The sequence below is a fragment of the Rhincodon typus genome, unplaced genomic scaffold (assembly GCF_021869965.1).
Source record: "Rhincodon typus isolate 14 unplaced genomic scaffold, sRhiTyp1.1 hic_rhity00001649, whole genome shotgun sequence".
In the NCBI taxonomy this organism is placed as follows: domain Eukaryota; kingdom Metazoa; phylum Chordata; class Chondrichthyes; order Orectolobiformes; family Rhincodontidae; genus Rhincodon; species Rhincodon typus.
The window spans coordinates 9,117-23,125 of record NW_025967287.1 but is presented as its reverse complement, the minus strand read 5'-3'; the positions used below and the strand labels follow the sequence as shown (position 1 = coordinate 23,125).

The window sequence follows — 14,009 nt, the reverse complement described above, 5'->3', positions numbered from 1 at the left end:
GTTTTACTTTAATTGTACAGGGCTTGGTGAGATCTATGCAGTTTCAGTTAACTGTGACAAGCCAAATCTATATAGGGCCTTTAAGCTCTCAAAGTATTTTGTAGGTGTATTATAAAACAAAACATTACAGTGAGGCACATACTGTTATAGAATTGCACAGCATGGAAACAGACCTTTCGGTTCAACTCATCTATGCCGACAAGATAACCTAAATTAATCTAGTCCCATTTACCAGCATTTGGCCCATATCCCTCTAAACCCTTCCTATTCATACATCCATCCAGATGTCTTTTAAATATTGTAATTATACCAGCCTTCACTACTTCATCTGGCAGCTCATTGCATACACGCACCACCCTCTGCATGAAAAAATTGTCCCTTAGATCCCTTTTAAATCTTTCCCCTCTCACCTTAAATCTAGCCCTCTAGTTTTGGACTCCACTACCCTGGGAAAAAGACTTTGGCTATTCATCCTTTCCATGCTCCTCATGATTTTATAAACCTCTATAAGGTCATCCCTCAACCTCCCACGCTCCAGGGGGAATAGCCCCAGCCTATTCAGCCTCTCTTTATAGTCCAAACCCTATAACCCTGGCAAATATTTTCTGCACCCTTTTAAGTTTAACAATATCTTTCCTATAGCAGGGAGATCAGAATTGAATGTAGCATTCTGCAAGTGGCCTAACCAACATCCTGTACAGCTGCAACCTGACATCCCATTTCTTATACTCAATGCACTGACCAATAAAGGCAACGTACCAAACGTCTTCTTCACTACCCTGTCTACCTTTGACTCCATTTTCAAGGAACTATGAGCCTGCACTCCAAGGTCTCTTTGTTCGGCAACCCTCCTTAGGGCCTACTGTTATGTTGTTCGATGACCAAAAGCTTGGGCAAAGAGATACATTTTAAGAGTGTTTTAAAGGAGAAAAGTAAGGTCCAGAAAAAGTATGGATCATATTCCAGAGCTTAAGGTCCAGGCAGCTGAAGGCATGGCCACCAATGATGTAGTGATTAAAATTGAAGGTGCTCGAGATCAAAGAATTAAAGGAGTACATATATCTTGGAATTGTGTGGCTGGAAGAAATTAGAAAGACAGGGAGGAGAGAGGCGATTGAGGAATAGAAAACCTAGGTTCACCTGGTTAATACCTGGAATAAGAGAATTGTTGTATGAGGAAAAGTCACTTAGGATGTGCCTATACTCTCTGGAATCTAGAAGAATTAAGAGGGGTGATGAAGTAAGATTCTCAATGGAAACAGAAAGTGCTGGAGAAACTCAGCAGGTCTGGCAGCATCTGCAGAGAAAAATATAGATTATTTCAAGTTCAGAGGAGGGTCAATGGACTTGAAGCATTAGCTCTTTTTTTCTTTCTACAGATGATACCAGACGTGCTGAGTTTCTCTAGCACTTTCTAGTTTTGTTTCACATTTCCAGTAACTGCAGTTCTTTGTTTTTATACCAAGGTTCTGAGTGGGTTTAATAGGGTAGATGATAAGAGACAGTTTCCCTTACAAAATAGTCAGGGTCCACATGGACTGAGTTCAGGAGAAATTACTTTACTGAAAGGGTTATGAATCTTTGGAATTCTGTATTCTAGAAGGAGGTGGATGATCAGTCTTTTTGAGTATATTTCAGACTGAGATTGATATCATTTTAGACTTAAACGGGATCAATATGGAATTAGGTGGGAAAGTACTGGTTGAGTATCAGCCATATTCCGTGATGGAGCAGTTTGAAACTGAATGGTGTCTCCTGCTGTTTATTTCTTATTTTACTCAGGTTATGCGAAGAACCATATAAGGGAACATAATTATTTTAGAACAAAATCATGGTGCACAATGTTTTTGTTTGAATATTGTTAAGCCTACACACGTTAATGATGTGTTCAATACACAATTGAAAATTGATTATTATAATTGTTGCATATATGTTTTAAGCACCAAAACATTTCCTTTTTAAGCCAGCCTCCTGAAAAAAAACTGAATAGTATTCTCCTCTCCATATGTTTCTACCTTGTTTTCTTCCTTCACTATTATCTCATGTTCTTCACTTACATTTCTTGGTCCCTGTTTGACTTTTGCCTTATTCCTTGCCTTTTCTCACATTTCTCTCCTGCTCACACCATTTCTCATGCCCTTGTGTTCTCCCCATTGTTTCCTAGCCCTTCAGTCTCATCTTTACTCTTGTTCCTCCTTCTCCATCTTCCACTCTTTTCCCTTCCTTTCTTTCTGTGTCTTTTCTCTGCTGTTTTGTCCTGTCCTTCTGTGTGGAGTATTGGTCACTTTCAAGTCATTTTCTTTATTTTTAATTTGTATATTCTGTACCTCTGATTTTTATTTCCGATGATTTTACTTTGAGTTTGGGTACAAAATGCAATGAGTACAATTAGATAGCAAAGTCTCACAATACTGAAAATTGCATAGTTGCAAGAATTTATGTAATCCCATTGTCTCAGTTCTTAATATTCTAAATAACATAACAAAGGGAAAAGTATGCAGTTTTCAGAAATGTAAGTGCGGAATAAGAACAAATAGTTAAATAATTGGAGTGATCATATAATCTAAGAATAACTACATATTGGTATCATCAATGAAAATGTTTACGTACATTTTTAGGTAGTTTTGCATAAGCATGTAACTTCTTCCAAACCTCTTTTTGGAATGTACTGTCAGGAAATACCTCAGTCACCAATCCCAGTTCACAAGCTTGAGCAGCAGTTAATTTCTTGTTGAACAAGAGAATTTCATTGGCCTAATGGGATCATAAAAATAACAAAACAGAGGACTTATATTCCCTTAATAATAGGTAGCTTCAGACTGACTAGTCACAGAACAACAAAAATACCTATAAGCAAGCCACGACATTGTAATCCATTTAATTAGCTCAAATTTTCAATATACGTATATGATTTACAAATTTTCAAAATTTGCAAATTAGTTTCTAAGCTTCTGCTAAAAACTGTTACTTATATTGTAATTCTTGGGGAAACATTCAAAATTATGATTTTGTAATGGAGACTATGATTTAAATATTTATATGTAAAAATATCATTTATTATAAGTTTGGACTTTTGAATTGATGACATATGGGTCTTTCTGTGTGAAGAGTTTAATGATTAACTTATGGATATTTTTGTAGCCACAGCGATTTCCTTTAAAACAGCTTGGACAGTTAGCTCACAGAATTATTAGGTTGTGTATACATCAGGGATGTTCAGGATCGAGCAAGGTAAACAATGTGCATCAAGGTTTCTGTTAGAAAATTCTGGATTTTTAAAAAAATTTAAGCTTACCCCTAGCTTGGATTTTTTTTTAAATTTCAGTTTTGGGTAGATCTGGAGAAGTCCAAGGATGAAGATTGATGGACAAAATAGTGCTCCTGAGAAGGGAGAGAAGATACCCAAACTAGATTACCCTAGAGTAGGGAGTTTAGTGAGAATCCTAGAACAGAAGTGTTTGGATAAAACCCTGAAGAAGTTACTTTAAACTAAGAATGTTTAAAATCAGGTGTGTGAAAGCTCCAGGAAAAGGTTAATGGGCTTTCCAGACTGGGAGTTTTTGAGGTGTTAGAAAAAGTGATTTTCTTTGGTGTGAGTACTGTAAACGGGATGCTTTTGGGTATTGTCAAGGACGTTTTGGGATCTATAAAAGGAATGTTTTGACAAAAATGGGATTATACTTCTAACCTTTGTTTTAAAATTTCAAATTATTGTGTATTTTCAAAGGTGTGTTATAAATAAATAGTCTGATCTATTTTATCTTCATTTCTTTTGCTTAATAAACTTGAGTTTTATTGTTAATATCAAACTTGCAACATTGTGTGTTTATGTTTCAATGAGAGATCACTGATTAAAACCAAGACAAAACAATATACGATCTATCAGACCAGGTTTCAGTCTGGAATCTGACTTGTGTAATAACATTAGCTGGGATCATAATAATTTGCATTACAGACAGCCACCAGAAAATTGTTACAGCAATCTGTCATACAACAATAACAGCTTCACTAGAGTGTATTGTACATTTGGTATAAAGGATGGTTTATATCTACATATTACCATTAGGAACATTTAAATCAAACCATGAGGATAGGAATTTGGCTTGTCACGTGGAATTTTACAATACAGAAACCAGTCCACCAGATTTATACTGTTATTTATGCTTCACACAAACCTCCTTCCATCTTATTCTATCAGCATATCCTTCAATTCCTTTCTGTCATGTACTTATCTAGCCACTGCTGTTGACGTAAAACATTTTGGCTGTGGTGTGTTCTCCTATAATTGAACACACTCCTCTGGGTCTTCCCATGAAGCTCTGTGCTATATGCCTCAAACATGTAGCAGCAAGTTCCATATTCTAACCAATATCATGTAGAAAAGTTGCTCCTGAATTCATTAAAAGGTATATTATTGATTATTCATGACAGCTGGGAAGCTTTTTTAAGGAGGGCCCACGACATCATTAATCAATCATCATCACTGTCTATTGTTGATTTGGAAAGGTTTGTATCTTTTCAAAAATTTATTCACAGAATTTGGGCATTGCTGGCTAGGCCAACATTTATTGCCCATCTCTAATTGCTCAGAAGCAGTTAAGCGTCAACCACATAGTTGTGGGTCTGGAGTCACATGTAGGCCAGAGCAGCATACCATCTTCCAAATGGTATGTTGGCCTTCATTGGAACAGCATCCAAGTACAGGAGCAGGATATCTTGCTGCAATTGTACTGGGCCTTGGTGAGACCACATCTTGAATATTATGAGCAGTTTTGATCTGCTTATCTGAGAAAGGACGTTCCAACTACAGAGGGGGTGCAATGAGGTTTACCAGACTGATTCTTGGGATGTCAGGACTGACTTATGAAGGGAACTGGATCTGCTAGGATTCTATTCACCAGAGTTTAGAAGAATGAGGGGGTATATCATACAAACCTATGAAATTCTACCAGTAAGTGTGGGAAGAATGTTCTCATTGACTGAGGAGTCCAGAACCAGGGGCTACAGGTTAAGGATACCAGGAAAACCATTTAGAGATGAACAGAAGTTTCTTCACCCAGAAAGTGATGAGCCTGTGGAATTCTCTTCCACAGAAAGTAGAACCGGGCAGAAACAGCAGCAGTGTCCTTTTGTTAGGGGCAGTATGGTGGCTTAGTGGTTAGTACTGCTGCCTCACAGTGCTAGGGACCCGTGTTCAATTCCACCCTTGGGTGACTGTCTGTGTGGAATTTGCACATTCTCCCCGTGTCTGTGTGGGTTTATTCGGTTTCCTCCCACAGTCCAAAGATGTGCAGGGTAGGTGGATTGGCCACGCTACATTGCCCATAGTGTCCAGGAATGTTTAAGTTAGGTGGGTTAGACATGGGAAATTGCAAGGGTAGGGGAATGGGTCTGGGTGGGATGCTCTTCAGAGCAGTGGTGTGAACTTGTTGGGCTGAATGGCCTGTTTCCACACTGCAGGGATTCTACGATTAAAATATTGAATGTTTTTAAGAAGGAGTTACATATAGTTCTTGGGGCTAAAGGAATCAAGTGGTACGGGGAGAAAGTTGGAATTGGGTACTGAGTTGGATGATCGGCCATGATCATATTGAATGGCATAGCAGACTCAAAGGGCTGAATGGTCTACTCCTATTTTCTGTTTTTATCATAGAGTGCTTCAAAGTTTTTGAGCTGTTCCTTTCAGACTGTCAGTAAAACAGAAATGCTGAAAATATTCAGCAGTACAGGCAGCATTTGTGGAGAGGATGTTTCATATTGGCGACCTTTTATCTAAATTATTTTCAGTATTCCTTGTTTTTATTCCTGATTTCCAGCATCAGCAGCATTTTATTTCTGTAGAAGTCCTTTCATGCTGTGTTTATATTATAATGACAACAATTAAGGTTTAGGAGATTACAAATTCAAATTTCACCATGGGGCAGGTTGTATGACTAAGTTCAAGAAACCTACCAGATAGAGCAAGAGCCAAAGACTCAGGAAATATATTCAGGAAAGGAATCTTGCTACCCCTTTCCCACTTTGATTTTCAAGCAAATTCACACTATGTCTGAAGTGGCCTTGCAAGGTATACATTTTCTCAGGGAAAATATGGATATGCAATAAACAAAACCATGTCAGTATCCTGAGAATAAATAATGAAAACATGTTCAAAGTTGAGTTTTCATTTACCATAATTCTTGGGGTACAGTTTACTCCATTTATTAAATTTCATAAAAGGTTGGGTGTGACAATAATGCTGACCACTTCTCCTGTGTCAATCTCACACAATTAAGTGAATATTTCATGTGAAATTCAATTAACAAGAAGTACAATAGAGATTTATGCACTCCTAAAGTTTATTTGGTTGAAATCTAAATGTAGTTACATATCAGTGAATGTGCAATTATTATACTAAATACATTACAATCAAGTTTGTCAGCATGATTGTCGATATGAATCATTAAGAAGTCTCAATAGCGAAATTTGCTACCCATACCTTGCTAGTACCCATTATCTTGGGGAAGGTGTAAGATGAGCAGCCTTCTGGACTTTGACCGAGTTTACTAAATGGCGCATGGAATGTGGCCTGTATTGAAACATAATAAAACAACACAGATTTGTTACATTGTCATACAACTCCAGCATTATTTATTATCTAAAAACAATTTTCCACAGAAAAGACGAGATTTCCTTTTAGCAAGGATAAAAATGATCAACCAGATGAGAGCATTTGATACGACTCACTTTATCAGTGGCATAGACGGCATCGAATAATCCTAAAACAGTGACAGCAACTCCAACAGCAGGACCATTAATTACACCAATCAATGGCTTTGGAAAATCAATGTAATGGCTTACATATCTCCTGTTGGAGGCAAATTTTAAACCATATCAGTTTATTCATGCACAGATTTCAAAAATATACAAATGTTGCAATAATTAAAAAGTCTTATGAAAACGATAAGTATTACTATTGTCAAATGTATTTCTTAATGACAAAAAAATCTTATGCTTACATTTTAAAAATATTATTCTAAGTCATAGAGTCATATAGCATGGAAACAGAGCCTTTGGTCCAACCAGTCCATGCTGAACATAATCCCAAACTTGTCCCACCTGCCCGCTCTTTCCAAACCTTTCCTATTCATATATCCATCCAAATGTCTTTTAAACGTTGTAATTGTACCTGCATCCACCACTTCATCAGGAAGTTCATTCCACACGCAAACCACCCTCTGTGTAAAAAATTTGCCTCTTAATGTGTTCCCAGTCATGAAATTCCCCATCATAGGGAAAAGACAAGTACCATCAACTCTATCTATACCTCTCATTATTTTATAAACTTCTATCAGGTCACCTCTCAACCTGCAATGCTCCGGTGAAAAATGTCTCAGCCTATCCAGCCTTACCCTATAACTCAAGCCCTCCATACCTGGCAACATCCTTGTAAATCTCTTCTGAACCCTCTCCAGCTTGGTAATATCTTTCCTATAACAGGGCGATTAGACCTGGACATAGTATTCCAGAAGAAGCCTCACCAATGTCCTGTACAACCTCAACATAAAGTCCCAACTCCAATACTCAAAGGACTGAGCAATGAAGGCAAGCGTGCCAAACGTCTTTTTAACCATCCAGTCTATATGTGATGCAAGCTTTAAAGAATTATGTACCTGCATCCCTCTGTTTTACAACATTACCCAAGGCCCTTCTATTAATTGTATAAGCCCTACCTTTGTTTGTTATAGCAAAATGCAATACCTCGCATTTATCCAGATTGAACTTCATCTGCAATTTTTCAGCCCATTGATCCATTTGATCAAGATCCCTTTGTAATCTTTGAAAACCTTCTTCACTGTCTATATGCCACCAATTTTGGTGTCATCCGCAACCTTACTAACCATGCCTTCTATATTCTCATCCAAATTATTTATATAAATAACAAAAGATGACCCAGAACCAATCCCTGTGGAACACTGATAGTCACAGGCCTACAGTCCAAAACACAACCCTCCACCACCCCTCGCTGTCTCCTGCTGTTAAGCCAATTATGTATACAATTGGCAAACTCACCTTGAATCCCATGTGACCTTATTAGTCTACCATGCGGAACCTTGTCAAAGACTTTACTAAAATCCAAATGAACAACATCTACTGCTCTGCCATCATCAACCTTTTTGGTAACTTTCTCAAAAAATTCAATCAAGTTTGTGAGACACAATTTTCCTCGCACAAAACTATGCTGACTATCCCTAATCAATTTTTGCCTCTCTCAATGTCCATTAATCCTGTCTTTTATAATCACCTCCATCAACTTACCTACAACCGAAGTCAGACTCACAAGTCTATAGTTCCCCGGTTTCTCCTTACAACCTTTCTTAAACAAAGGTACAACATTAGCCACCCTCCAGTCATCAGGCACCTCACCCGTAGTCATATATGATGCAAATATTTCTGCAAGGGGTCTTGTAATTTCCTCCCTTACTTCCCACAACATTCTGGGATACATTTGATCAGGTCCCAAGATTCATCCACGCTTTATATTCTCTAAGACCTCCCGAATTTCCTCTTCTGTAATATGAACTGTTTTTAAAACATCAAAGTTTATTTATCTGCATTCTCTAGACTCCATTTCTTTCTCCACAGAAAAAAATAAAGTGAAATATTCATTTAGTATCTCTCCCATCTCCTGGGGTTCAACACAAAGATGACCTCCTTGATCTTTAAGAGGCCCAACTCTCTCTCTAGTTACCCTCTTATTCTAAATGTATTTGTAGAATCTCTTTGGATTATCCTTAACTTTTTCTACCAATGCTATCTCATATCCCTTCTTTGCCTTCCTGATTTCTCTCCTAAAAATGCCCCTACACTCTTTATATTGATTAAGAGATACAATTGAACCAAGTTGTCAACATCTAAAAAAAGATTCTCTTTTATTCTTGACTAGAAGCTCAATATCTTTATTCATCCATTGTTCCTTAATCTTACCAGCCTTACCTTTCACTCTAAAAGGAACAAAATGCCTCTGAGCTCTTGCCATCACACCAGTGAACGCCTCCCACTTGTCAGGCGACCTTTTACCTGTGAACAATCTACTCCAATTAACTTTTGAAATTTCTTGTCTCATACTATTAAAATTTGCCTTACTCCAATTAAAAACTTTAACTTTTATGGAAGGCTTATTGTTTTCCATAACCATTTTGAAACTAATAGAATTATGATCGCTAGACCCAAAGTGTTCCCCCACTTTTACTTCAGTCGCCTACCCTGCCTTAGTTCCCAAAAGAAAGTCTAGTTTTGCTCCTTTTTGAGTAGGAGCATCCACTTATTGATAAAGAAAATTTTCTTGAGCACATTTGACAAATTCTTCACCATCCAAACCTTTAACACTATGGTAGTCTTAGTCAGTATTTGGAAAATTAAAATCCCCCATTATTACAATCTTATTATGCTCACATATATCTGAGATCTCCCTACATATTTGTTTCTCAATTACTCTGTTACTATTGGGGGCCTATAGTAGAATCCCATCAAAATGATCTTTCCTTTCTTATTTGTAATTTCTACCCATATATTTTCACTGGATGATTTTTCAGAAATATCTTTACAGCAGTAATGTATTCCTCAAACAAAAATGCCACCTCCCCCTCCTTTCTTGCCTCCTTTTCTATTCTTCTTATAGCATCTAAAACCAGGAATATTGAGCTGCCAGTCTTGTCCATTTCATAGCTAAGTTTCTGTAATAGTTATGACTTCCCAATCCCATGTTCTTAAACATACCCTGAGTTTGTCAGCCTTACCTGTAAGACCCCTTGTATTAAAATAAACGCAATTTAGTTCTTCAGAGTTACTACATACTCTGACTCTCTCGTCTTTCTTTTCTAATGGATGTGCTCTCCTCACATTCAGAACTTATCCCATCAATCCTTCCATTTACACTGCCACTTAGAATTCCTCCACTCGCCTTCTCTATCAGTATAAGGTCTCCCTTAATAGAATGAGCAAATCTCCCTGCTAAGATATTGGTCCCTTTCAAGTTTAGGTTTGGCCCATCTTTTTTGAACAGTCTTTTCTATCCCAAAAGACATTCCAATTGTCCAAAAACCTGAATCCCTGAACAATATGCCAGCTCTTCAGCCATCGATTTATCTCCATCAGCCTTTTGTTCTTTCCCTCGTTTGAGTTTGGCATTGTGAGTAAACCAGAAATTACTACTTTTAAGGTTTTTCTTTAATCTTCCACCTAACCTCTTAAATTCACTCTGTAATGCTTTAAATCTTTTCCCTAAAAATGTCATTCCTACCAACATATACAATAATCTCTGGCTTCTCATCTCACCTTTAACAATATGCTTGAAATGTTTAAAAACATTCTTAATCCTAGCACCAGGAAAGCAACAAACCATCCTAAATTTACACTCACTGCCACAGAATTGCCTGTCTGAGCCCTTGACAGGAGAGTCCCCTGTAACAATAGTTCTATTAAATCTTGTCAAACACTGCTTAACATAAGAGTCATTCCAAGTGTCCAATAACTGACTGGTTCTTCCATGTTCCTCAGAGAGACTATCCCTTTCAACTGTTCCAAAAAGTGAATAGCTATTTGATTGAGGAATAGCCATTGGAGACTTTTGAACTACCTTCTTATCTTTCCTGAAAGTCACCCATCCATTTGACTGATCCTGCTGGGTAATAACTTTTCTAAATCTACTAGCCATCTCTACTTTACATATGGCCTCAATAACATTAAGCCTACAAAAAAAGGATGCTTCAATAACACATATAAAATAAACTACCTTTCATTACCCACAGAAATAATGTTAAAATGAAAATAAATTAAAAATATATACATCAAACATATAAAAATGTAAATAAAATCAACCACTTAGCTGATTAACAGAATAAAAACGATTCTTCTGTAATAAACTCTTCGAAGAAAAAAAGAAATCTTCTCCAGAGCTGACCACATATAGGACTCTCCGGAACAAAAACATAACTTATTCCAAAAAAAACTGTTTGGTTACTTTTTGTAAAAGACATATAGACTTTTTTTAAATTTCTGAATTAAGAATAAATAAAACCTCAGCTGTTCACTGTAGACCCTTAAAAAAAGTTCTTAAAAAGTTTGTTTCAAAATAAATTGTGATTTATTTTGTTTGTTTTTTGAATGTTAATAAAATAAATTGGAAAAAATCTTATATTAGTAAACTAAAATGACTGTTGTAACTGTAAAACTGTAAAAAAACTATAATAAATCTTTAACTAAGATATTCTAATACATGACTGGTGGAAATCTGCAATAGATATTAAATATTGCAGCTCAATTAGATATATTTGTATGACAGAGGTGTCACTTTTCATGACAATATTTTAATAGTCACCCATCGCTTACTTCAGTAATTCTCCTGAATTCTTAGACTTCTGCTCTATTCCTTCTGGTCCAATATCAGTGAAGTTGGACAAATCATTCCCACTACAGTAATAATCACCATTACCTGCAGATAAAGAGACAGTTATAGTTCAAATTCATCTAGAAGGCTTTTAAATAATTATCTTCTTTAGATAAACAGCATTCAATATAGTGACACACAACAAATCATGAGAAAAGTTATAACTCATGGAATAAAAGGGACAGTAGCCATGTGGATACAAAATTACTGAGTGATGGGAAACAAACAGTGAGGGTCAACTGATAATTTTCATGATGTGGAGGTGCCGGTGTTGGACTGGGGTGGACAAGGTCAGAAATCACACGACAGTAGGTTATAGTCCAACAGGTTTATTTGAAAACACAAGCTTTTGGAGTCTTACTCCTTCTCCTTCTCTCTTACTGAGAGAGGTAGTATCAGACACAGAATTTAGAAGTAAAAAATCAAAGGGTCACACCATCGATGAGGATATTTGTAGAAACTTAATGTCTGTATTGATATGCGCGATCTTCTTGGAGATCCTCTCCCCTTTGAGCCGGCAGTTGGTGGTGTCGATGGTAGCTGAAGAAAGGTTTATAGTTGAGTTGCCTACATTTCCACAGCAATGTGGTTGACTCTTAACTGCCCTCTGGGCAATTAGGGATGGCCAATAAATCTGACCTAGCCATCAACACCTCATATCTTATGAATAAATACATTTCTGTATCTAGAGAGTGAATGTGTCATGTCTAGTTAACACATCAAATATGATAAACTGTTTATTTGTAATTGTTTAATTTGTTGTGAGCTTTGGGTGGTATTTGCAAGTTGGTGATCAATTCAAACAATTGAATGTAATTTCAATTCACTGTCTGGTTAGTTTCTGGTACTATAGTGAGCAATTGGTACCTTTGAATAAAAAATGGGAAATTTGTTTACCAGAGCCCAGATTTTCAGCAGTTCAGTGAGCTTCTGTGTTGTGGCTAAAATAGCAGAATCAGTTAGAAGTTTGAGGCCCAACCCCCACAAATGGCAGTTACTATTTTCACAAGGTTGGGAATAGCATCAATCCTGGATTCAAATGTGCACAATTTATGCAGGCAGCAGGCCATTTATTTTGTCAGCTGCCTTCACTCCTGCATGATTTTTGTGAGGTAGGAATCTGAAACCCAAAGTGTGCAGGTTAGACAAGGTCAAACCTTGTGGATTTGGGTGGACAACTGGGGAATACTTTGCAGAGTAAGTTACCCTGTTGGATCTGGTCCTTGGAAGCCTTTGGGAAAGGTAAGGTGCCATTTAGTGGAGGCATCCCTTTGGAAGAGGTCAGGTGTCCTTTGGGATTGTTACTTGTAAAAAATGCATAATTCATTGGTACTGTCAACCTGTCAAAGAATCTGTCAGAACTATCAAGACATTTAGAACACAGGGTCGCTTAATCAGTGGAAAAATGTCCGGAAAGTTAAAAATACATGAATGACTGCTTTCTATCTTACTCAATTGGTTGGCATCAGTCTAAGGATTTCCACTAATGGATTAGTGCTACATGACTGATTTCACATGGATCCATTATCACAGTGGAGTGCTGTCCATTTTACAGTCATGGGGGTGGATACAGGCCATGAGGTTGCATGAATGGCAGGGTGGAGAGAATGTGGGGGTGCAGGTGAAGACTGAAGGGATGTTTTATATTTTAGTCTTTGCTTTTAAACTTTGAACACGTTCTGGAGTCCCCAGGCAGACTGAGGAAGTTTGGACATATATTTCCATGGAGCTGGGAGTTCTCCTGACTCTCCATACCTAATCTAGGAATTTAAAAAAAAAGCCTAGAATTCTGTAACTCACCCATTTTTCTCTTGTCCTACACGTGATTGTAATTTAACATTTTTCACTAATATCAGCCAATCTCATCGTTTCTCTGAGAAATGATGATAACTTGAGATGCTTTCTGATGTTTAAAAAGATGCAGATGCAGAGAAAGAAAAGCACTAAAACAAAATTATCCTTTGTTTGCTATTTTGTGATCAGATATCACTAACCTATCCCAAATTGTCAGCATTTTCTTCAAGTTAATTACATAAATGAAAAGGGGCTCTATAGGATTTTGCCCAATGGTTGTGGGGGATTGGGGATTGATATCAAGAAACAGCTGAAGGCATTGGATCTGAATGTTCTGTATGTAGCGGTCATCGCGGTTGGGGCCAAATTGGGAAGGCTTGAATGTAGACTGCGGTCCATTGGGGATGATCCAGTTCCGTAGGCTGGTACTAAGAAAGGCAATGTAGCTGTAGTACCTAGTTTGCTTCAGGAGGTGGTCCAGCAGTTTCCGGGCCGAAGAGATTACAAGAGGGTTGCAGTGGGAGAGAGATCCACTGCGGTCTTTCCAGAGGGAGGAGGGTAACTTCTTCAAGGTAGGCATCCTTAGAACAGGCTTCGCAGTGGGGTTAAAAACTGATTCAGAGATAGTGGGAACTGCCGACGCTGGAGAATCTGAGATAACAAGGTGCAGAGCTGGACGAACACTGCAGGCCAGGCAGCATCAGAGGAGCAGGAAAGCTGACGTTTCGGGTCTGGACCCTTCTTCAGAAAATTTTCTGATAACATTGCACAATAGTACTAAAGATGT

General features: G+C 37.5%; 1 protein-coding gene across 1 annotated transcript; it reads right to left on the bottom strand.

The window, feature by feature from the left end:
- Positions 1–2,610: 2,610 nt before the first annotated feature.
- Positions 2,611–12,755, bottom strand: LOC125480973 (enoyl-CoA delta isomerase 2-like; the record flags this gene model as incomplete). The annotated part of the gene is made up of 5 exons (XM_048592671.1): positions 12,635–12,755; positions 11,371–11,473; positions 6,727–6,847; positions 6,479–6,568; positions 2,611–2,754 (listed from the first exon to the last, which is right to left on the bottom strand). Coding segments are annotated over exons 1-5 (579 nt in total), but the record flags the coding sequence as incomplete, so codon positions are not given.
- Positions 12,756–14,009: the final 1,254 nt, after the last annotated feature.